Raw genomic sequence first — 26,119 nt, 5'->3', positions numbered from 1 at the left:
TAATAAACAAAGCCCTACGATGAACAACTCCGAGGATCCCTCCACACAGGCCCAAAAATGCAGGTCCCATCGTGCTTTTACCAGAGGCATCCCGACAACACCTCAAATAAAAGCTAATTTCATTCGGAACAAAGCAGGGTTTCCCTGCTTTGTTCTGAATTAATTAGATGCTTGGTAAGACTTGGATATTAGGTAAGATCTGGGCCTTGCTAGGTGTGAGCCCTCTGTGGATTTGGCCCAGGGACCTTGTCACATGATCCTGGGCCCAATCCACACAGCCATCTCAGTTTTTTGGGCATTCACCCCTCCCAAAGCCACAAAGAAGCCCTTAAAATTAAAATAGAAGAGATTATTACATCCCCATCAAGATACTTCTTGAGTCCTCCTGGCATGTAGAAATGATGCAGCAGGAGAAGCACAGGTTGGAAGGAATGATTTTTCTCTTTGCCCCCTCCCTTCCAGCACATTATTTTTGCACACCAGGAGGACCTCAAGGAATACCTTAATGGTGGCTGCATGAGTTTTTTAAGGGCTTCTTTTGGGAGGCTTCATGGGAGCTGGGTCTAGACAGCCCCCTGGAAAGCCCAGGTTTTTCGGGGGAGGATAGAAATGCAGTCTGTGATAAGATCACCATAAGTGAGTAACAACTTGAAAGCACACAGCAACACCACAATATCTTGCATATGTAATAAAAAGTATATAGTATGTGATGATTGACAAAAACATAGGATGTAAATATGTAAATGACACCTCCTATTGTTTATTTTAAAAGATATACAATGGTGGTATAAATAAAGCCATGAACATTGTTGCCCTTTTGTGTTAGAGCAGAACAACGTCAATAAATCGTTGCTGTGTTTTATACTTTTAGTAGCATATTTACAGGTTCAACTGAAAATATATATATTAATGATGAAGTTAAGATACACAATTTCATTTTATATGGAGAAATATTTTCTTGTGTACCGGGTGCATCCATTGCTATCAGAGGCTGGTTTCGGCTACATTTGACAAGGAAAATGCAATGCAAGTTTAGATTTGCAACAAAAGGAGAAGAATATTTTATATTTCCTGAAAAATCCAGCTGTTTTGTCTAGGAAGCTCATGCAGGATGAATCATTCTGCTGTTTTGGGATACGGATTAGTCCAAGCCTACTTATGTAATGCTCATGTTGGACATTTGACTTGAAGCCAATGTCATTGTTGAATGTTCTGAATAGAAAGTATATGTTTGAACTCTAGACTTTCTCCTGGTGACAATACTATGTCAGCATTTCGCTGAGAAGTTACCAGGATCTGTGCTGGTGAACCATTTCCACATGTAATGGGGCCATAACAATGTGGCCATATAAACCAAATGCATCAGATTGTTGAAAAAAGGCACATCCTGTTAAACAAATAAATAACAAGCACTGTATTCCAGCAAAATGTAGTTTACGACTCTGAATGATGAGCATGTAGGGGGGGGGGGGGATCAAAATGGTATATGACATTATTTCCAGAAATACTTCCATCTTAATTTGTACTTACTTCCATCCAACAAATAGATTTTTAAATTTTAGAATTAATCTCCTCTTAAGTGCCATCAACTAACTTCTGCTATCCAACAGCTTAGCTACATCATTATTTGGGCCATAGGGTGAAATTGTAGCTTTGCTGCTTTTAAATACCAAGCTGTTAAATTATTGAGAGGACAACATTAAGTTATTACTGTTTCTTCTATGTATTAAAATGCTGAAACAGAGAGGCACATAGTTACTATTTTGCACAATAAAAATGGGTTTTGGTAGAGTGCTCCATGAATTTGATATGTTTATTAAACAAGACACAGTATATGTTTTATCAGACTAAATGGCACCATGTTCATTCTGCTCCATGTTCAACACCAGGTCCTTTGTGTCACTAGTTCCAGGAGCTGAGTTACTATTGAAGTAGAGAGAATTTTCAAAGTTCTCATCAGTCACCAGGTGTTGATTTCTCTTCTTGTAGAAATAGTAACCAGCCAGGGAAGCTCCTGCTACAATGAGAATCACAACAACTACCGCAGCTGTAGCTTTATTGTTGGATGATGATGGTTTGCTCTCCTCCTTTCTTGATTCTGCATATTAAAATATATCAAATTACATTTTGATCCTGCCATTTCTCCAACAAGTTTCAGATGACAAATAATATTCTTCCCTTTCCACATTATCTATACACCATGACCCTGTATTAGTTTTCAAATAGAAAGACAATAATACAATTTGATACTTTTAGCCTGTTAGCTTAAAGAGGTAGAAATTGCATGAAATAAATTTAATTATTTATATTTTTCCTGTTTGTTTCAAACAGCACTAAAACTTGAATATTATACATTTTCCAGACCTAGGAACCCCAGGTGGTGCAATGGGTTAAACCCTTGTGCTGGCAGAACTGTTGACCGAAAGTTGGCGGTTCAAATCTGAGGACCGGGGTGAGCTCCTGTCTGTCAGCTCCAGCTTCTCATGTGGGGACATGAGAGAAGCCTCCTACAGGATGGTAAAACACCCGGGTGTCCCCTGGGCAACGTCCTTCCAGACAGCCAATTCTCTCACATCAAAAGCAACTTGGAGTTTCTCAAGTCACTCCTGACATGAAAAAAAGGGAAACCTAACAACAGCCTTGCATTTTGGTATGATTTTGTTGCTCCTGCTCTGAAAAGATTTTGAAATTGTCCCACTTCACTATGTAAGTATCAATAAAAAATATTTAATTAAGGTCAATATAGCAATAAAATGTAGCAATTCTAACCAATAGCTGATGTCATGCCTACTTTAGGGAAATAAATTATCCTATATTCCACAGGTTTTGGCTGCGATGATGATAGAGCGATCATCTCCTGACAGAGCCTGAAAACTGTATCTGACAAAGGAGATTAAGTCTACAAAATCTTATGCTACAACTTGTTTCTCTTAGTTAATCTCAAAGGTGCTACAAGATCCCTTTGCATATGGATTGTTCTTGAAAGGTTATCTTCCTGAGATGTGTTACATTTCCACAGGATACGTATGACTCCTTCATCAAGGGATTCAATATTCACTCTTTTATTTACTGTTATGTTGATGCCGGCATGAATTGTGCCTTTGTAAGCCGCCCTGAATTCCCTTCGGGGTGAGAAGGGCGGGGTAGAAGTAACCGAAATAAATAAATAAATTACCCCCAAAAAATCCCCTCCTGGGAAATGTCTGAGGGCCCCCTAGGTCCTAGACCAGGGGTCCTCAAACTAAGGCCCGGGGGCCGAATGTGGCCCTTCAAGGTCATTTACCCGGCCCTTGCTTAGGGTCAACCTAAATTTGTAATGACTTGAAATCATACAACAACAACAATCCTATCTCATCAGCCAAAAGCAGGCCCACACTTCCCATTGAAATACTAATACATTTATATTTGTTAAAATTGTTCTTCATTTTAATTATTGTATTGTTTTAAGTGGTTTTTGCACTACAAATAAGATATGTGCAGTGTGCACAGGAATTCATTCATGTTTTTTCAAATTATAATCCGGCCCTCCAACAGTTTGAGGGGCTATGACCTGGCCCTCTGTTTAAAAAGTTTGTGGACCCCTGTCCTAGACTATCATTCTACAGTGATTTCAACCCAAGTAGAGACAAAATATTGGGTTCATATTATCCATCTTTCTGGTTTCCACAATGGATCTTGGAAAGTATCCCTTGTGGATATGAGGGTTGCACCATTATTTATCTGGTTTTTCATAACCACAAATTCCTAAGAGATTTCATTTCTGGAAACCTGTAAAGAAAGCCACCAAATCCTACTGTATTTATGATGAAAAGGTATTTACATTTTAATTACAAGTTAATGGAAAGCATTTCAAGTGGGGAACCAATATGGTAAAAAGCAATCATTTTTCTTCAGGACGTTCCTAATTTCTTAATTGAGTTTTTCTTTTATGTACTCTGCATGAAAATCTTTACCTTTTTGTTCTGGAATCTTCTCAGTTGGCACACTGTCAAAAACTAAAAGAAAAGTAATGCATTATAACATGTTGAAATTTGTTTTATTGCACATTTTGACAAAACAGACATATTCCACAAGGAAAAAAAATCCACTAGCAATGCCCAAAATGATATTAATCAGATTTTCTTACAGTGAGGAGATCAGATTGTAGAGAAGTATTATATACCTCTCTGGGATGCAAGAACATTTACAATTCCCTTGAAACTGGAAATTAATGTTAGAAACTGTCTGAACACCCTCCCTTCCAGCCAATCCCTAATATTTCCTCGTGTCTCCCTTTTCTTATAATCCAGGGATGATAGCGAAGGAGGAGAAAAGAAGAGGAGGAAAAGGAAGAATTTAATTTACAAGCTGCCTCTTTACTGTAGTTGAAACCAAAACAGCTCACAATAAGAATCAACTAAAACCCCAAAAATAACTTTTAAATATAATTTTAAAATCATCAAATTTAAATGACATAAACTTATAAGCAGTACTAAATCATTCAAACACATTCAAAACTTTTTAAAAGGGAATGAATAACCCTATTTCTCTGGAGAGATGCATTCCCTTGGAGACTGTGTGCAGGCAGCGAGTAATCAGGTGCCAGAGGTCGAGAGGTTGAGAGTCAAAGTTAGACCTCTCTCGCCATTTAGTGGAAAGGTGGAGAATGGCAGATCACCTTTGAAGGGAACCTTTTTTTATCATGTCAGATGCAAATTGAGAAAATACCGCAACTTGCTTCTGGTATGAGAGAATGGGCCAACTGCAAGGACGTTGCCTAGGGGACGCCCAGATGTGTTGCCATCCTGTGGGAGGCTTCTCTCATGTCCCCGCATGACAGACAGAAGCTCACTCCATCTTGCGGATTCTAACCACTGACTGTTAGGCCCTTCAGGTCAGCAGTTCAGCCAGCACAAGAGTTTAACCCATTGTGCCATGGCGGAACTGAACTGACCATATGTAGAGGCCTGTTGCAATTAGGTCAAAGGTCCCAATTGGCTCTTAGAGGATTACAGTCATCCTTGCACCATTAACTTACAGGTTGGACCAGCAATTATGATATGCGGTAGTGTCAAATCCTTCCATGACATGAGGGGATTAGTATGTTTAAAATATTTTAATGTGTTTTATATAAGTGCTGTTTTTAGTAGGATGAGTTGTGTGTATTATGTTTCTTTTTAGCCTTGACTCCCGTAGGGAATGAACAAAATACTATTCCGAATTTTCTCCAAAAACATTGGAATCTCCTCTGCTATATATGCTGAAAAATGTAAATTGCAGAGGAGCAGAGAAAGAAAGTGGAACCTTAAAAGCTTCACTTAGGACAGTATTTCTCTGGTTATCTGATTTCAGAACCAGAATTATTACATTGGCTACCTTACATCAATTTAAGAGATTTGGAATCAGAGGCTTGCAGTTCCCTCCTCTGGTTACAATTAATGGAAAGAAGTCAGAAAGTAGACAAATTAAGATTTATCCTCCAGATTAAAATTCACCTAAGCTCCAGAAGTATTTGAAGCATTAGAACTAGAACCCCTCAAAGTTTTCCAAAATCTTCCCTCTGGCCATCAACACAATAACCATGACCTACTAAACACAACAAAGAGTAAAAAAAAATAAACACACCATTTACCTTTTGGCTTTTTGCAAATGTATCCAGCGTAGCCACTGCAATAAGCATTGTTCCAATTTCCAGATAATGTATACATTTCCACACATTCTTCATTGACTTGGGGTGAAGGCTCTCCAGTATTCCAGTTGACAAAATCCAGTACAGTATTGTCAAGCCATAACCAATCACCTAGTAGTACATTAGAAACAATAATGAGATGATGAGTTCAAACAGGACTGTTACTAGTTTGTAGATAACAGGCAATTAAATTGCCTACATACAAGGACGAAATTGAATGATTCTCCCCATGTATGAAGTCTTTCGAAAAGTGCCTTCTCAATATAATATGCAGAAGGATATATATGTTTCCTTCAGGATTCTTGTATGATTATGTCAGGTGTGTACTTAATACATATAATGTATTCCTGATGCCTGGGTGTGATTTCGAATGCTGTGCTGAAAGAGGTTGAGGAAAATCAGAAAATTACTTGTATATAGCCCTCTGGTACCCTATTTTTCAGCCCTTGAAATCCCCTGACCACCCAAAGTTGATGCTGCTTTTCATCTGAAAAACTAGTTGAAAAATACACTAAAACACTACTTATGGAACTTGTGGTTTCTACTCCCACTGTCACCAACTGAAAATATTTCATTGCATAATTGTTGCCACTGAATAATCACTGCACCCTGTTTCTTTCATTTCCAAAATTGTTTTTTTTTTCCTTTTCATTGCATAATTGTCACAGGGCTTCTCAATAGTGAATGGGAGGGAAGAGGAGAGGAGAAAGCTTTGGAAGAGGGCTGAAGGGGAAAGCCAAAGTCAGGGATTGACTGGCTGGATCAATCATTCAAGGCTCCCTGCCCTGTTTTTATTTTTTATTTTTTAAAAGCTTCACATAACGGTCACACCCTCTTTTTGGCAAAAAAACTGGCCATAATGAGATGAAACATGGTATTTCTGCCAAATCCCAGAACCACAAACAGTATGCTGCCATGTTTGGTTGTTGCCAGTGCAGCCTACTAGGGTGGACAGGTGAAAAACTGTGTCTCACTCCCCAGGCAGTTGCCCATTCCTTGCTAAAACATCAATGGTTTCTTGTGTTGGGAAACATCTGTAGAAACAACCTGATTGATAATTTTGTAGCTCTTGAGGCTTGTGCCAGACTTGGCTGTTTCTTTGACACCTACCTTGAAACTCATCCTGCAGAACCATTCACTTCTCTCAATCACTGTCTGACTGTTAGGCAGTTTGCCCCTAATTCTTATTACAATGATATGCATCCCCTTTAAACTGAAGGGATAAGGTGGCCTCAACATCTCATTGGTACTTGTTTCCAGTTCCTATTAAAACCCATGAAGTTGTCAAGAGGAGAAGTTCAAGAGGCTCTATCTCACAACACAGTTATAGCATATGATTCCATTTTAAGTGCCATCGTTACACCCTATGGAATCCTAGCATTTGCAAATAAGATCACAGTATTTAGAATTATCAAGAGCACCCCACCATATTGTTTCCTAGGATGCAGCCATGGGAACTGAAGTGGAATCATAGTGCTTTAAATGTGCAGTGGAAAAGGCTCCTTTGGCCATTCTCCACACAACTATAGCAATTTAACCACCATGACATAGCCATGGCAGATATTGAAGGAGAGACTCCCCCCTGGGCACACAGAAGACTAGTCATCTTGGAAGGTGCTGATCTGACTGAGCTCTGGAACTATGAGATGCAGAGCCAACCTTAAGAAATGGGGGCACAAAGTGGAGTCCATGACATGTGAGTGTAAAGAAGAGCAAACCACAGACCACCTACTACAATGCAGTCTGATCCCTGCCACATGCACAATGGAGGACCTTCTTACAGCAACACCAGAGGCACTCCAAGTGACCAGTTACTGGTAAAAGGACATTTAGCATAATTCCAAGTTGTTAGGCTCTGTTGTTTTTTTTAAAATACATTACAACTGTACCCTCGGTTTGCTTCTGATATGAGGAATAAATAAATACCACCATGATTGCATCCTTTGGAAAATTAGGGTTTTCACTTGGGTTAGAGTTCTGAATTATAAGCAGAAGTACAAAGTAACATGGAAAGAATAGGAATAAGTTCATACATCACTCAAACACATGCACACAAAGATGTACCATTTAGATTTTTGTACATTCCTGTCCAAAATGTTCGTGTTTTGGTTTCAAGAGCTTCTATATTTTCTGCCAGAAAACGTGATTCTGCTGCATCAACTATTGAAACCAGATTTGCACCTGCAAATAAAAACAAAGAAATGTGAGGTTTTCAACCTAAATGATTTTCTATTCTGAGTGAAACCTATTTCCAAATGATATGCTTTAGGGGATCAACATAAAACAAAACAAAATAAAACCCACACTCTGTTTTGGGTAAAGCAGTACAAAATAATTGGTATTCAATGTATTCACTTAAACCATGTTGGTTTCTTTAAACCCACCCTGAGGTGGGTACTGTTCAGTTTGTATTTTATTAACACTTTATGGAAGGCTAGGTGAAGAAGATTCTTGAAAGATTTCTTTAAAGGAAAGGCCGACAAGGAGGGGCTTAAATATCTTCCATTCAGGTGTGATGGATGTACTCTGATGGCATGCCCTTACCGAAGTGTAAAAAAAGCTAGTATCCAGTCCTGTCCTGGACTATTTTCTGAAATGCATTTTGTTTCCACTCTGAAGTGGGCCTTGTAACAAAAATGTCTCTTTTCCTCCTCCTATCTCTCCATATTTCCAAACAGTTACAGTACATCAATCCATCAATGAAGTTCTCTATAACATAACTATAAAAATGTAAAAATATCAGACTATAAGACAATCTAGCAAAACATTCCCTGGCTGAAAATAAACATCTTTCAAAGCATCCCCAAGAAATCATTACAGATAGACTTTCCCACAGAACTGAATAGGTGGACACAAAAGTATCTATGATCCTCCTCAGAGTTTATGATCATCAAGGGAGGACCTGCTCTCAATCCCACCACACCTCGCAAGCGTGGTTGGCGGAGACGAGAGACAGGAGCTTCTAGGTGGTGGCCCCTCATCTATGGAACACATTTCCCAGTGAAATCAGGGTGACACCCTCGTTCCTTTCCTTTAGAAAAAAGGAGAAATAATGGATTTGGGACCAAGCATTCGGGCAGCTGACTGAACAGTAACTGCAATGATTCATGGGAAATGGATAATAGATAGACCTCAGACATTGGACTCTGGCTTCGATTTGAGAGTGCTCTTGGCTATGTTTTAATAGTTTAAAGTTCTGATATTTTAATATATATTTATAATTAGTTGTCTATTTAATGCTTTGCATTGTGACTGTTTGTTATTGTTGGCATCTAATGGCTGCCACTTGTAAGCCAACCTGAGTTCCCTCACCCCCGGGGTTGAAAAGGACAGGATATAAATGTTTGAAACAAATAAATCAATAATAACCAGATAAACTCTGGGGAAAACCAAGGACATATATTACAAGAATTCATCCTTCTTTAAACTAATATGGAAGTGTCCTTACTGAATAGTTTCCCCATAAGTACCAATGGATTTGGATAGCATCTTATATGGCATTATCCACTTGAGAGCCAGTTTGGTGTAGTGTTCTGGAAACCAGGGTTATAATTCCCATTTGGCCATGGAAACCCACTGAGTAACTGGGCAAAACACATGCTCTTGGCCTCAGAAAACCCCATGATAGGTCTAACTTTGAGATTGCTGTTAATCAGAAATGACTTGAAGGTGCATAAAAGCAATCTATCATCTATCGATATCATCTTTCATTATATATACAATGAATTTGATACTTGCCTAACTGTAAACAAGCTAAAGAAGCCCTTGGCCAATTCTTTCTTGCAGAAGCTTCAAAGTGGTAACAGTGGCCACGGAAAGGAAGCCATGGTTTCTCTTCAGATTCTGGGCATTTCCCTGGTTGTTGAGGTGGTTCAATAGGTGGCTTCACTGTTTAAACAACAAATATATTCACTTTCATTCACAAATTTATTTATAATTATCATATATAATTTACATAGTAGGCCTGGGTAACAACAGAAAAATTTGTTTCTAAAATCGATTCGTTTTTTGGGGGGTTTTGCGTTTCGTTATTTAAAATAATTACAAAATTTTCCTTTTAAAAAGTTTGATATTTACGAAATTTCGTAAATGGTAAAAAAAATAACGAATCGATTTCCGAAACAATAACGAATCGATTCGTTAATGGCGGACGTGACCGCGAAATACGCTAAAAAACCTCCAAAAACTTCTGAAGCTTCCCTCTCCCTCTGTTGTTGACTGTTGGTGTGATATTATAATTTTTTTTCACTAATTAAACCATAAAACTGGCCCAGACATGCGGAAATAATAACGAAACGACCTCAAAACAATAACGAAACGAATACAATATCGAAATACGAAGCATTTACAAAACGTTTTTGAAAATTCGTTTTTTTTAATAATTGCTCCAGAATGGTTCGTTATCGTTTTGTAATTGAAAAATTAACGAATTATTAAAGAATTACGAATTAACGAAACGAAACCGCCCAGCCCTATTACATAGATTTTAATAAACTATATATTTAAGATAAAGATAGGTTTATATCCTGATAAGCTTTGATGAATTAGACCCATCCTTCCTGCTCTGTATATGAAAATGTTGTGTGTAAATAAAACAGTTCATGACGCATAATAACTAATGAATATAACTAATGAATAATCATTAGAAACTGAAATTTTTGGAATGTTACATCACAATGATTCAGAAATCTGTGTTCAGTTTACACTTTCTTGTAGTCAAAATATCAAGGTGGTTTAAATTTGATCCTGAAAATTTAAGAAATAGCACATATCATGGAGTACAAAATGCGAAAAGACAGAAGTGGTACTAAAAATGTGCCCGGGATGTTTCAGAGGGATGTCTTGGATCATCTGCAATAGATTCATCATGTACCCATCTGGGTGCTTCAAGACAAGTGAATAACTATGTTGCCTCATAAATGGAATTTTATTGGGTAGAGTCCAAATGATTTTACTTTTGACTTGCAACCTTCCCATTTATTAATACCCCAAATTATACATATGCATGTCATTTTATGGTCACTCTGGACAGCAGCTCTATCTTCTTGATATCACCTAATTTCTTGCTGCCTGTACACTTATTTTCAGTCATTTAGTTATTTGAAGAATGACAGCATAGCTGTGAAGCAGCTGGCTATGTTTCTGCACAAAGTTGAAGGCATCTCCAGGGCTTCTCAGGACCTTCTAGGACAGTAGTTCTCAAACTCTGGTTCTCCAGATGTTTTGGACTTTGATTCCCAGAAGTCCCATTCAATGTACAAAAGGAAAGATATTGAAGTCCATGGCATCAGGAAAACAGTTTGAAAAACTCTGTTCAGGGCAAAGTTTCTGACAATATCTGAGGAGTATTGGCTAAGTATCACTTCTTATTTTTCAATGCTCTGAGATTATTTTTTACCTTTATGCTCATTTGAATTGAAAGATGTGACTATAGGAAAATAAATCATAGATCTCCTGTTTCATGTGTAAGGATTTGAGCCTTAAGATGGCAAAAGAACAGAGCCAGCAAAAGTCTACCAATTATACTAAATAATGGGGGGGGGGGGGATCACAACCAAAGAGCAATGTAGGCAATCTCTTTGCAAAATGTATAGATCACCCATTGTCTGTGTCTGACTCCAGCAACAATCAGAGCCTTTAGCACCACTGGAAGGCTTGCTGTTTAATACCTTGTCCAATGAAGACTTCCACCAAATGTAGCAGCCAGATACTACTTAGGCCTGAAAAACAAACAATTTCTTTAAAAAGAATTTACTTACAAATGGAGTGTTTACAGAGTGGAAAATATTTTTCACCACATGATCCTGTCTTCCATGCTCCATCCAGGTCTAAATAAACACAGCCAAAGTTTTGTTTTGGCTCCCCTGCGGCCCAGTTTGTATACTTCATTTTGAATTTATCAATCCATGTGTACTGTCCATCGGTCTAAACATTAAGACACAGAAAATGAAAGCCATTGATGGTTATTAGGTACAACTCATTTAAGCAAACTGGATCCACCATGTGAGTAACTTTGTAACTTTGTTTTGTTAGGCACATTGCTCAATTGTTTCTCTGTGCTATAGATCAGAATTGAACATATTTTGCAGCACACCATAAATCCAAATAATGGTAAGCCTATACCAGCAAGGAGAATTGTCTCCCATCTGAGCCTGAACTGAGTGATAATAATAAATAATATAAAAAACTTTATTTATATTTCCCCCTAACTCCCCGAAGGGACTCAGGGAGGATTCCAATCATCATCATCTTTATTTGTACCCCACCACCATCTCCCCAAAGGAACCCGAGGCAGCTCACAGAAGCACTCCAAGTGCCACATGCAGACAATAATACATAAGTATAAATACAATGACATAAGTATAATCAATAATGCATAAAAATCTCATTGATAAATTATAAAAATTTGAAAATTATAAAAATCCTGAAACGCAGTGGAACGTGCGGGCCGGCTATCTGTCATAACAATCAATCAAGGTACACTAATGCTTCCTCTTCATCCTGGGAAGAAGTGACGAGTGGAGTGCCGCAAGGTTCCGTCCTGGGCCCGGTCTTGTTCAATATCTTTATTAATGACTTAGATGAAGGGTTAGAAGGCATGATCATCAAGTTTGCAGACGACAGCAAATTGGGAGGGATAGCCAATACTCCAGAGGACAGGAGCAGGATCCAAAACAATCTTGACAGATTAGAGAGATGGGCCGAAACTAACAAAATGAAGTTCAACAGTGACAAATGCAAGATACTCCACTTTGGCAGGAAAAACGAAATGCAAAGATACAGAATGGGGGACGCCTGGCTCGAGAGCAGTACGTGTGAAAAAGATCTTGGAGTCCTCGTGAACAACAAGTTAAACATGAGCCAACAATGTGATGTGGCAGCAAAAAAAGCCAATGGGATTTTGGCCTGCATCAATAGGAGCATAGTGTCTAGATCTAAGGAAGTAATGCTACCCCTCTATTCCGCTTTGGTTAGACCACTTTACCTGGAATATTGTGTCCAATTCTGGGCACCACAATTCAAGAGAGATATTGACAAGCTGGAATGTGTCCAGAGGAGGGTGACTAAAATGATCAAGGGTCTGGAGAACAAGGCCTATGAGGAGCAGCTTAAGGAGCTGGGCATGTTTAGCCTGAAGAAGAGAAGGCTGAGATATGATAGCCATGTATAAATATGTGAGAGGAAGCCACAGGGAGGAGGGAGCAAGCTTGTTTTCTGCTTCCTTGGAGACTAGGACGCGGAACAATGGCTTCCAACTACAAGAGAGGAGATTCCATCTGAACACGAGGAAGAACTTCCTGACTGTGAGAGCCGTTCAGCAGTGGAACTCTCTGCCCCGGAGTGTGGTGGAGGCTCCTTCTTTGGAAGCTTTTAAACAGAGGCTGGATGGCCATCTGTCAAGGGTGATTTGAATGCAATTTTCCTGCTTCTTGGCAGGGGGTTGGACTGGATGGCCCATGAGGTCTCTTCCAACTCTTTGATTCTATGATTCTACAGGCCAGTACTATCAATGTTTCATCACATTGGTCATGGATTGTTCAGGATCAAAGGCCTGTCTGAAGAGCCATGTTTTTAGACTCACCCAGAAGGCCTGGGATGGTTTCCAGAGCTGGGGAGCCACCACTGAGAAGGCCCTTTCTCTCACACCCTCACCAACTGTTCTTGAGACGGTGGTGGGACCAAAAGAAGGGCCTCTCCAGCAGATCTTATTGCCCATACTGATTCATAGAATCAGATGCGGTTTCAAAGATAGGTTGGACCTGAAGTGTATAGAGCTTTATAGGTAATCACCTGCACTTTGAATTGAGTCCAGAAAGGCAAACATTCAATGCCTGAATACAACAACCAATACACACATTAGGTCCATTTCATTTATCTGAATTTTGAAGTACATGCTCTACAGTGGGTACTCCTTTGATGTAAACTATCCAATTATTTTTTTATATTTCTTTCCCTGTATATTACTCCCTTGTAAAAGTGTGGAAGCCTTACCACATTGCTGTTGAGACCGATCCACACAGGGCTCTTGTACTTTAACACCTGAAGCCAGAGGAGGGAGTGGCTAAAGGGATCTAAAATACTAGCAAGGCTTGAGTCTTCTTTCTGAACACCACACCTTTGCTGGGCTTCCTTCCATGTCATTTTGGTTTCAACGAAGAAGTAGGTATTGTTTTTATAATAAATTTGAGGTACTGGAGTGGTTGATGGGATGGAGTATATAGCATCTGAAAGGCAAGCAGAAAGTTGTTTTACAGTCCTTTTTGGGTTCTTAAGAAAAAGGTAAGACCATTCCTGAATGGTCTTGCCAAGCTAGAAAAATTACTCTACAAACATATCAAGTTCATATCTTGAAAGTACTGAGAGAACTGGCAGTCATACATTTTCCCAAGGGTTGGAATTTCCTTACTCTTAAGGGGAAAGGCTCTCAGACAGTTGAACTAAGTAGACCCTTCCTGAACTAGAATCAATTTGGAAATTCAGACTGTATAACCTCACTTTACCTGCCAAAATACTCATTAATTCACTGAACTAGGAGTGCACAAATTTATTACCTATGTGCCCTTAAAAGGCAATTCTGAAAATATTTCCCTGGGAGTAAGCACTACATTTGATGAGGCTTACTTTCAAGTCCATCTATATGCAATTGCAATGTTAATTTCATTTTCAAAATCTCAAATACTTTAACTATGACCAAATTTGATAACCAATGCTTTAAATATATTGTATGAGAAGACAAGCTATTTTGGACAGGCTGCTCTATGAAAGCACAAACAGAGGAACACACAGTAGCATGGACATGGTTTCCATAACATGTGGTTGTTTTTAATTCATGGAATGTAGCAAAATAACTCACTTGTATCGGTCTGGCATATATAGCCTCTCCTAACATAACAAGGAAAATATTTCCATGTCCCTGCGTCTTTCTGAGGTTTGTTTACTATTGCAACACAGTCTGCCTATAAACGAAAAAAATACAAAAACATCATGGGCAAACATGACATGATGACTTCCAGGAGCTACTGGAGATACAATCAGGAAACTTCAGGTTTGTACTCTTTTCTCTCTTTATGAGTATTTCTAGGCTGCTCATTTGTTTCCTAAGTGAAGAAAGCCAACATGGTGCAGTGCTTTAAGTTTTGGACTCTGGAAGCAAGACTTCGAATCCCCACATGACTATGAAAACTCATTGACTCTGCTTACTTAGGCCCTTCCTACACTGCTGTATAATCCAGATAATCAAAGCAGAAAATGCACATTATCTTTTTAGAACTGGATTACATGAGTCTACACTGACCTATAATCCAGTTCAAAGCAGATAACCTGAATTTTATATGGCAGTGTAGAAAGGGCTTCAGGCCGGTTCCACATAGCTCTTTAACCTATGCCCAATTGGGTTTAAGAAACCTGATAGAACATGGTTAAAGTCTACATGTCTCCCCCCAAAATTTATGCTTTTTTTGGGGGGGGGTCTAGGTGCCCTGCCAAATCTTCAGGCACGGCACCCAGTCACAAAAGACCCCCACCAAAAAAGGGCATTTTTTTTAAAAGAAGTTACTTACCTGGCTACCATTAAAGTGCTGCCGGCCTTCCTTTGGTGTGTAGAAATGACATGCCAGGAGAAGGAGTGTCGAGGAGTGATTTTCCTCCTCCCCGCTTCTGGTCCATCATTTCTATGTGCTAGGAGAGGGCCGGCAGCACTTTAATGGTGGCTGGGTAAGTAATTTTTACTTATATACTCTATTGAGGGATTTTGGGAGTGGATGGGGGCTATCTTGGGTTTTCCAGCTCCAGGAGCCTCGAAATCCCGAGATAGCTGTGTGGATTAGGCCCAGAAGTTACACAATGCAATCTCTGGGCCCAATCCACACAGGTATTAAATTAATTCAGGACAAAGCAGGGGTTTCCTGATTTGTCTCAAATTAATTCATTTGGACACCTCAGGTAAAAGCACGGGAGGTCGCACATTTTCCATGCTGTGTGGATGCACCCTCAGTCTCAGAGGATGACAAAAGCAAACAAATATTTCCAGGAAAACACTATGATGGGTCTGCTTAAGTTAGAAATGACTTGAAGGTCCAAAACAACTACAAAAATTTCTGGTAGCTACAAGGGTTTCTGGGTTGAACTTGGACAATAGCCAAATACCCCTTCCGCACTGCCATATTATGCAGTTCGAAACTGCATTATATGGTCACTGTAGACGCATAATGCAGTAAAATGCCATTAAACTGCATTATATAAATCTATACTGACCATATAATGTAGTCTCAAACTGCATTATATGGTAGTGTAGATGCCCCCCAAAATTGTCTTTGCTGGCCCAGCTACTATCGTTAATACTTGTTTCTTTGCCTTCACTGGTCCTAGGATCTGCTGCTCAAAGCTCCATCAACTGAGTTGAAAGTTACGCTAGTCTCCTGCTCAAAACCACAGCAGGGGAAAGAGTTTACAATAAATTTAGCAGTAAAGTGTAATCAAATACCTACCATGGATCCATCACTATTAGACGATGGATAGCCTTTTGCCCAGTTTGTGTAATGAACTCCTGTTCCATCAGTCCAAAGGTACATTTTTTCTTCATTAATATCATTTAATCCAATCCATGCTTCCACTGGCAAATTATTTAAGTGGAAAACGAGGAAGGCTAAAAGAAAGGAAAGACAAAGAATTTATTTTTGGGGAGAGAATTCAAATACCTATCTGGTGAAATAACTTGAAAATTGTACTAAATTATGAATTAGTATGAGAATAACATATTACTCTTAGAAAATATAAACCTGTAGGGCAAGTGAAGTAATAGATTACAGACAATAAGTAAATCTTAATTCAATGATGCAAAGCTAGCATACCTTGTAGCCTTTCATTAGATATGGTAGCTAGGTTTCCTCCAATGTCAGGGCTCTGACATTCGGAGCGTGCTGCTCTCCAAGATTTTTGGTCACTTGTTTGAAATCCAAATATTTTGTAACACTAAAAAAAAAATTAAAAAGGAGTATTTTACAGTTTTTAATAAAAAATATTTGATCATATTTTCAGGTTCACAATTGGAAAATAGGGGTGGGGTGTTTATATGGCAATGGCTGCAATTTTACAATCCAACCAGAACTTCACGTGTCAAAATGGAATTGAGACTGAGGGCCCTTCTACAGTGTCCTTTTATCCCAGGATCTGATCCCAGGTTATCTGCTTTGAACTGGATTATATGAGTCTCCACTGCCATATAATCTGGGATAAGCAGATAATCTTGAATCAGATCCTGGGATATAAGGACAGTGTAGAAGGGGCCTGAGTGAAAGAAGTCAGATTTCCCTTGCTTTAAAAGTAGACTATAGAGTTAGACACTGGCAACCTAGACACTGGGAATCTCAGATATGTTATATAGGCCATTTACCCAAGGAGACTACCACCTCCACCACCTGTTCCTCCTTTACTATAATCTGTATTAAATTTGCACTGAATATACACTTTGGGCTATAATCCTACATCCACTTACAGTATCTGGAATATATCTACACTACATACTTCCTGCATTCTAAATTGATCTATCCTCCAGAACTAGTATTCTGATCTCATAAATACTTCTCAAATTAATATAACTGGATCATGAGATCTGTGCTTATTTTGATAGTAATAATGTATTTGTGCAGTGCTGAAATATGTATTCCAATAATTATTTGGAATTGGGAGTTGTAGATAAGGTAAAGGTTTCCCCTGACATTAATTCTAGTTGTGTCCAACTCTGGGGCATGGTGCTCATCTCCATTTCTAAACTGAAGAGCTGGCATTGTCCATAGACACCTCCAAGGTCATATGGCCAGCATGACTGCATGAAGCACCGTTAACTTCCTGCATAAGGGGAACCTATTGATCTACTCACATTTGCATGTTTTTGAACTGATAGGTTGGCAGAAGCTGGGTCTAACAGTGGGAGCTCACCCCACTCCCCATATTCGAACTGCCAACCTTTCAGTCAGCAAGTTTGGCAGCTCAGTGGTTTAATCCACTGTGTCACGAATACAAAGCTTCAATTACTCTCCCCACACCTTAGTGTATTTTTGTTTCTTGGTACTCTTTTGAAAAAAGAACATTATAACTATACCTTGTTTTCAAACCGAAGCCATGATTGTGGGCAGCCTCCTGGTACAGGAGGTACTGTAGGAGCAGCTGTTGTGTTGACCATATTCTTGTGTCTTTCACATATGAAAGGTTGTGGGTAACCACAGTTTATATCATTCCAAAGCCCTGAGCATCATAAAACAAATTGTCAGATAAGAATAGCTTACTAGCTGTTTATGGTTTTTAAATTGTCTAGTTCAGAGGTTTTCTGGAATTCAAAACCAGCATGAGGCCCAGAAACAACCAGGAGTACAGGATTGGAAAAAGTACCTGGCATAGTGATATGGCTGCTGGAACCCAAGTACCCTTCTTGTGTAAGCAGTGCCTTCCTGACCCTGTATGTTGCTGAAATTGTAGTGCAGGCTAAAGAATTCTGTGCCAAAAAAAGTCAGGTCTGCAAGGTTGAAATCTGGTGACTGGGTCTACTCTAGAGGACAGATACAATTCTCATAGTGCTCCCGAACAACAGTATCTTGGGGGTACTGTGGGAAATCAAGTACTGGTTAGATTTACCACCAAATAAACTCAGCAAGGCCCACCAACTGGTCCTGCTGCTCACACACCCTGAAACCTGTGGCTGAGACTGCTAAGCTCCAATGAGATGAAATAATCTGCGACAATTCACATGCTTGTTAATAACTTCTCAGGTTCTGTTAGAGCCTCTTAACAAAACTGGATGTTTCTAAACAGTTTTCAGAAGGAATCTCGCGCATAACGCATTTCAAATTCATCCTGAATAATACTAGACCATGGGCAACTGTAGCTGAGTCTTCAAGCAGGAATTCTATTAGTATCTTGAGGAAAGTTGCCATGAGCTACAACTACTTTCTGGTTTTTAAGCAACTGATTTTAAAGTGAATATAAGTGATTTTAATGTTTGTATATATTTATGGTTTTATGTCCCGGCATTGAATGTTTGCCGTATATACATTGTTCTCCGCCCTGAGTCCCCTGTGAAAAGGTCAGAATATAAATGTTTTAAATAAATAAATAAATAAATAAATAAGATCTAGTTCTGGAAACATCGGGTCCCATGCTGGATCTATACTGCCAAATAGTATAATTTGAACTGCATTATGTGGTCGGTATTAAGTAAGAACATTCAATATATACAGGACATAAAACCATAAATATATACATAGTGTAAATCCAACCTCAGTAACTGAGAATTTGATTTTGAGGTAATAGTACAAGAACCCCATACTTTCATGGAGGTTGGGGGGGGGGGGGCAGGACTCTTATGAAAGTGGGAAAATGAATGAAAACCACACTATATTGTTATCTAAAAGAAAGAAAAAACCTCTCTAGGAATTTCTATATACTCCAGTGCAACTTTATGTTGATCACAGAGTTGTGTTGGAGGACTTAGGAGACATATTAAACAAATCCATGAATAATCTAACCTGTGAAAGTTAAACCTGCAAATGTAGAGAGAGAGATAGTAAAAGCACCAGGCCACATTGTTGACTTTCAACTGTTTCAGGGCTAAGTTTCTGTCAGGTGTTTTAAAAGCTAATTCAGTCCATTATTATCTCCAGGTACCTGCTCAGAACATCAGCAATTACAAGTGAGTTGGTGACATCAACATATCTATGACAACCAACCCCAACATTTCAGATGAGCTCTCCCAGTGATTTCATGTAATTCTTACTACTTCATCACACTAGAGAATGAATCTACTTTAAATCTAATTTCTGCCTCCTGCAGAATTCTGGGGTTTGTAGTTTAGTGGGGCTATTAAAGAGTCCTCCCTAAACCCCAGAATTCTGCAGGAGTCAGAAACCAGATTTAAAGTGGATTCATTCTCTAGTGTGATGAGTAGTACAACTAGCAAACATACCATGGAACTGAACACTAGTTCACCAGCACCACCTCCTGGAATGTACTCCTTAAGTAAGAACTTAACTATTGGAATACATTTTTTTAATCAAATTAACAGAGTCTTGTGGCACTTTTGAAACCAATGGATATTTTAGCATGGGCTTTCATCGATTACAATCCATTTCCTCAGAGTTAGATGCTTGTTGATATACTGGAGTGTAACTCTCCAACTTCCATTCCAGACAGATGGTCCCAAAGTTTAAAATGTTCACAGTAATAAAAGCTATTTATTTATTTATTTATTTATTTGCGATATTTATAGCCCGCCTTTCTCAGCCATACGGCAACTCAAGGTGGGTTACAGGTTGGCACAATTCAATGCCAATTAAAAGATCTGACAAAAATTCTATCCCTGAAAATCTCAGGGTAGTAGACAGTTCATCAAAGCAACCACAGGACATTTTAGTCCCAAAACTAGCCTGGAAGTCATAGTGAAATGAATCTGAAAATTCAGTATCAGCCAGAAATGCCTGGAGCTGGATCACCACTACACACTTGAGGATCTTACATAGAAAGGAGCTGTAGTGTGCCGCAATCCTAAGCACATATACCTGGGAGCAAACTCTACCAAATGCATTAAGGCTCCCATCTGATTCAATGTACATTGGGTTGTATAATAACAACCACAACAACAACAACTTTATTCTTATACCCCACCACCATCTCTGCGAAGGGACTTGGGGTGGCTTACATATGGGACAAAATGCCCACAGACACATACAAAACAACCCATTATAGCAAAAACACAAAATAAAAACTTAATTAAATATAACAATCCGGATAAAAGCACATTTCAAATAAAACATGAAAGTATAGCATAGCAATGTTAAACCTCAATCAAAACAACACTTGTTATAACACTTGTAATATCAGAATTTAATCAAATCATTTCTGAGAACTGCTGTGATGTAGAGCAGGCAGCAAATCAAAAACAAGGAGGTGGGTAAAAACAAGGTGCAACGGATGATAGAATAATTGAATTATAGAGTTGGAAGAGACCACATTAGCTACCTAGCCCAACCCCCTGCCATGCAGGAAAAGCACAATCAAAGTACCCCCAACAGATGGCCATCCAGGATCTGTTTAAACACCCTCCAAAAAAGGTGCTTCCTTCAAAGAAGGAGCTGTTTTAATGATATCAAAGGACATTCTATAGGTGAGCATGTGACCACCAAGCAGATTGGGCATACACTTGCCCTAATATGGCCAAGAACTCACCTGTTCTTCTGTAAATGACCACACAATTTTCATCGTTGTTTGCAAAATTGGGTTCATGTGGTGCCCAGGCTAAATACTGCACAGGTGTTCCATCCATCCACCTTACAGATAAATAGCCCAATGTGGATTAACATGGTTAAAACCAATCAAAGTGAGGAAAGAGCTTCAGACAAAAGATCACAACAATTCTACAAATGCTTAATTAATGCAATTTTGAAAAAAAACCAAACCAAACCAAATCTAATTTAGAAATAGTTCATTGCTTCCCCCATGTATCTATATGACTTTGCCAAGTGCCCTCTCCATAGATTCTCTTATCTGGGGAGAGGTCTAAAACAGAGTTTATCAAATTTTGCTACTCCAGATGTTTGGAATTCAACTACCACAATTCCTAACATCTGGTTAGCTGGCTGGGATTTCTGGGAGTTTGAGAAACACTGGCCTAAAATGTTAAAACAACGCTTTGGTCAGTTGTTTTGATTTATAGAGCATAGCAGACATACAAATACTTTAGATTATAACAGATTTAACAGTACATATTTATTTATTTATTTGGACCATTTCTACCCCCCTTCTCACCCCCGAAGGGGGACTCAGGGCGGCTAACACAGGCAACTATTCAATGCCAACAGTATCAAAACAACAATATAAAACAGCAATATAAAATCCATTACATAACAATTTAGCAGTGATATTAATTAAAATTACATAACCACATAGAACAGATCACAGAATCACAGGTCATAAAGCCATTTCCAATTTTCAAACAATCCTATTGTCCGAGTTCAGTGCCTAAAGTGCTGTTGTGCCCACTAGCCAAAGGCCTGGCTCCAAAACCACATCTTTAGTTTTTTCCTAAAAGTAAGGAGGGAGGATGCCGATTTAATTTCGCTGGGGAGCGAATTCCATAAGTGGGGGGTCACCACCGAGAAGGCCCTGTCTCTCGTCCCCACCAGATGTGTTTGAGATGCTGGAGGGGACCGAGAGCAGGGCCTCCTCAGTAGATCTTAAATTATGAGGTGGAACGTAGAGAGAGATACATTCGGATAAGTAAGCTGGGCCGGAGCCGTATAGGGTTTTATAGGCCAAGACCAGCACTTTGAATTGTGCTCGGAGGTGAACCGGCAGCCAGTGGAGCTGATGCAGCAGGGGTGTGATGCAGCAGCGGTGAGTAATCTGGCTGCTGCCCGTTGGACTAGTTGAAGTCTCTGAACAATCTTCAAAGGCAACCCCACGTAGAGTGTGTTGCAGTAATCTATTCAGGATGTAACCAGAGTGTGGACCACCATGGCCAAGTCAGACTTCCCAAGGTACGGGTGCACAAGCTTTAACTGTGCAAAAGCTCCCCTGGCCGCCACCAAGACCTGGGGTTCCAGGCTCAGCGATGAATCCAGGATCACTCCCAAGCTGCGAACCTGCATCTTCAGGGGGAGTATAACCCCATCCAACACAGGCTGTAACCCTATGCCCTGTTCGGCCTTTCGACTGACCAGGAGGACCTCTGTTGTGTCTGGATTCAATTTCAATTTGTTAGCCCTCATCCAGTCCGACACAGCAGCCAAGCACCGATTCCAGGTCTGAACTGCCTCCTTAGTAACAGGTGGAAAGGAGTGACAGATTCGGACATCATCTGCGTACAGATAACACCTTAGTCTGAAACTCCAGATGATCTCCCCCAGCGGCTTCATGTAGATGTTAAATAACATCGGGGACAGTACTGGGCCCTGAGGGACTCCACAAAACAATGGTTGTGGAGCTGAACAGGTGTCACCCAATAACACCTTCTGTGAATGTCCCTCTAGGAAGGACTGGAGCCACTGCAAAGCAGCACCTCCGAGTCCTATTTCTACGAGGCGTCTCAGAAAGATACCATGGTCAATGGTATTGAAGGCCGCTGAGAGGTCCAGCAGAACTAACAGGGACACGCTCCCCCTGTCTAGCTCCTGGGGTAGATCATCTACTAAGGCGACCAAGGCTGTTTCAATACCATGTCCCGGCCTAAAGTCAGACTGTGCCGGATCAAGATAATCAGTGTCTACCAGTAACCCCTGGAGTTGCGAAGCCACCACATGTTCCGTGACTTTGCCCAAGTAGGGGAGATTGGATACTGGCCGATAGTTGACTAATTGAGTGGGGTCCAGTGATGGTTTTTTCAACAATGGTTTTATAACAGCCTGTTTTAGGCTGGCTGGAATCTTGCCTTCCCGCAGGGAGGCATTAACCACCACCTTAACCCACTCTGCCAACCCCCCCTCTGGCTTCCTTCAACAGCCAGGAAGGGCAGGGGTCTAGGATGCATGTGGTTGGCCTCGCCTCTCCAAGGATCCTGTCCACATCCTCGAGCTGAACCAATTGAAATGAATCCATCAAAACCGGACAAGTAGGTGCTCTTGTTTCATCCTCAGAGACTGCCGTTAATGTGGCGTCGAAGTCAGAACAGATCAGAGCAACTTTGTCTGCAAAGAACTGTGCAAATGCTTCACAGCGAGTTGCTGGGTTGTCAGGGATCTCGCTCTGAGGCAGGTTTAACAGCCCTCTGACAACTCGGAACAACTTAGCCGGACGGTTCTTTGCTGATGCAATATTGGCTGCAAGAAAAGATTTCTGTGTATCAATACAGGATTAATATAATGGAATTGCAATAATAAAAGTGATGTTTTTCATTTACTTACTTTGCTACCTGATCAAGGCTTAGTCGTAAACCAATGAAGTAAGTGTCCACTGTTTTATTCTGTGCCATCTAAAACATGAATATGGTGATACATTAATTTGCTTGTGCACTCTGGAAATGATGTCTGAGATAAATTCAAAGTTACTTTAAAATGGAGATGCAAGATTATACAAAAAACAGTTTACTAGTTTAATTTTTGTAAAGGCATAAGACATTAATTAAACTCCAGATATTCTTCTGTTCCCCCTTGTTACTTGATTAGTGATTTAAGGGCCCTTCTACACAGGCCCAAAACCCACAACTCATCATGGGTTAGTCTGAGGCATCCAAAAGATGCCTCAGGTTAATCCAGATGAAATCCAGAGTACATTAAGGGTGCTTCCACACAGAGCTTAAATCCACTTCATCATAGAATGGAGCCACACCCTCCTTCCAAAGCTGCTCTGGTAGCCTCCTGGCATGTACAAACGATGCACCAGTAGGCGGGAGGAGTGACCCAGTAAGGTTTTTTGAATTTTAAGGCTTTTTTGGGGGGTGGGGAGTGACATCTCGCATCTTTGGGCTCCAAAGATCCTTTTTTGTCCTTTTTTGTTTATCTTTTTTGCTTTTCTATCACCATGCTGTCCATAAGGGCTCCAAAAGCAATGAAAAATTAAAAGTAATTCAAACAATACAATGATAAGAAATATTTAAAACACATCAAAACACTGTAAAGATTTCTAAAGGCAGTCTAAAAACAATTCTAGAATCCAATTTTGAAATTTGTGCAAACTCATTAGTTGTGTGGATAAGAAGCTTTTTTTCTTACATAATTCAGAATGTATCTTTACTATGCACTATAACAAATTGATGATAAAATAATTTGCATATAATTTCATTGCTAGTTCCCTGATTGAGATGCTTATGTAAGGATATGAAGAAAAGACAGGAGCAAACTTCAGGAATATAGATTCCAAGGCTAACATTTCTAAAAGAATACTAGTGTCTTAAAATTCAATGTTTTGAACTAGTAAAGATAGAAAAAAAATATAATAGTGCCTTACATATTTTAATAAAAAATTTCTTTCCAAGTTATTTTCAATGACAACCAGATCCCCAAAGTTTTTCTTACAAAATTCTCGAGCTTTTTCCATAGGAACATTATCAGTTTCAAAGTAATATTGTTTGTCTCCATTGATGACCCATCCATCACTGGTCAATGCAAATTCTGCAACACAAATAATGCAAATTGATACACTGGGATCAAATAGAAAAAGTAACTGGAGTGTCTATGAAATCCAACCATCATTTTCAAAGCTGGTACAAACAATAATGACTGGTAATATTGTTACTTTTTCATGCAACAATTAACATTTACCTACTACTCTGAAGTTGTTTCATGTAACAACTAACATTTACCTATTACTATTAAGAGGTTTTTAGGTGGTGTTTTGCCATTTTAAAAGGATTTCTGCAAAATAATTAAAGATATATTAAAAGCAGGGTGTTAGTAACATGTCACTGTTATTAGCACATTACTTACAAGATACTTTATACACAACATGTTGAAGAAAAGATTTGCTTTTAGAAAATGATGAATAACAGGTGGTGTTGTGTTTTTAGAAAATAGACATTCCAAGTTTTGGTTACAATTTTTACCAAAACCATTATAAATATATATGTAGTTCAGTTTGTATTGCTGTATGTTTCTAGTTTTGGGGTTTGAGGCAAAGAATTATTCAGAAGTTTGCATTGTGTTCTTCTGAAACTGGTCTCCAGAGTTGTAGTCCAAAGCTTAAACAAGGATACCACCCTTAATTAAAATAGTAATGAAACTCAGCAATAGTTATTGACAAAATTTTATTAAATAAGGCTGGAGCAATTTACTTTTAAAAATGTAAGAAGACTGGAACCTCTTGCCAATTGAGAAATGACTCTTTTAATTCCACTCCCATTACTGGCTACTCAAGTAATATAATTTACTTAAAGAAGCAATAGAAACTCACTTGGCAAAGGTGGATCTGTTGGTTCTGGTTTTGGTTGCTGCCCTATAAAATTCCAGATACAGACAGACAGAATATAGTGTTATTATGTGTACTATGTCAAGGATATAAACAGTTAGTTGAATGCTAGGAACACAACGAGTTTATTCATTTATTTATTTACAGTATTTATTAGGCCTGGGTGGTTTCGTTTCGTTAATTCGTAATTCGTTAATAATTCATTAATTTTTCCAATTACAAAACGATAACGAACCATTCTGGAGCAATTATTTAAAAAAACAAATTTTTAAACACGTTTTGTAAATGCTTCGTATTTCGTTATTGTATTCGTTTCGTTATTGTTCTGAGGTCGTTTCGTTATTATTTCCGCATGTCTGGGCCAGTTTTATGGTTTAATTAGTGAAAAAAAATTATAATATCACACCAACAGTCAAGAACAGAGGGAGAGGGAAGCTTCAGAAGGTTTTGGAGGTTTTTTAGCGTATTTCGCGGTCGCGTCCGCCATTAACGAATCGATTAGTTATTGTTTCGGAAATCGATTCGTTAATTTTTTACCATTTACGAAATTTCGTAAATATCGAA

General features: G+C 39.1%; 1 protein-coding gene across 1 annotated transcript in view; it reads right to left on the bottom strand.

Moving 5' to 3' along the window:
- Positions 1 to 1,795: 1,795 nt before the first annotated feature.
- MRC1 (mannose receptor C-type 1) overlaps positions 1,796 to 26,119 on the bottom strand; it is a 62,217-nt gene continuing 37,893 nt past the window's right edge. Inside the window, exons 16-30 of the mRNA XM_060782351.2 lie at positions 25,541 to 25,582; positions 24,599 to 24,762; positions 23,557 to 23,624; positions 20,885 to 20,985; positions 17,769 to 17,911; positions 16,519 to 16,639; positions 16,156 to 16,313; positions 14,523 to 14,625; positions 13,661 to 13,893; positions 11,428 to 11,593; positions 9,407 to 9,556; positions 7,733 to 7,849; positions 5,612 to 5,779; positions 3,954 to 3,995; positions 1,796 to 2,098 (exon numbers count right to left, since the gene is read on the bottom strand). Of these exons, the coding sequence (XP_060638334.2) occupies positions 1,848 to 2,098; positions 3,954 to 3,995; positions 5,612 to 5,779; positions 7,733 to 7,849; positions 9,407 to 9,556; positions 11,428 to 11,593; positions 13,661 to 13,893; positions 14,523 to 14,625; positions 16,156 to 16,313; positions 16,519 to 16,639; positions 17,769 to 17,911; positions 20,885 to 20,985; positions 23,557 to 23,624; positions 24,599 to 24,762; positions 25,541 to 25,582 (2,027 nt within the window). The 3' untranslated portion in view covers positions 1,796 to 1,847. The remainder of the gene's footprint in view (positions 2,099 to 3,953; positions 3,996 to 5,611; positions 5,780 to 7,732; positions 7,850 to 9,406; positions 9,557 to 11,427; positions 11,594 to 13,660; positions 13,894 to 14,522; positions 14,626 to 16,155; positions 16,314 to 16,518; positions 16,640 to 17,768; positions 17,912 to 20,884; positions 20,986 to 23,556; positions 23,625 to 24,598; positions 24,763 to 25,540; positions 25,583 to 26,119) is intronic.

Source organism: Anolis sagrei, chromosome 6 (assembly GCF_037176765.1).
Source record: "Anolis sagrei isolate rAnoSag1 chromosome 6, rAnoSag1.mat, whole genome shotgun sequence".
NCBI classification, from domain to species: Eukaryota; Metazoa; Chordata; class Lepidosauria; order Squamata; family Dactyloidae; genus Anolis; species Anolis sagrei.
This window is presented reverse-complemented; position numbering and strand designations above follow the sequence as displayed.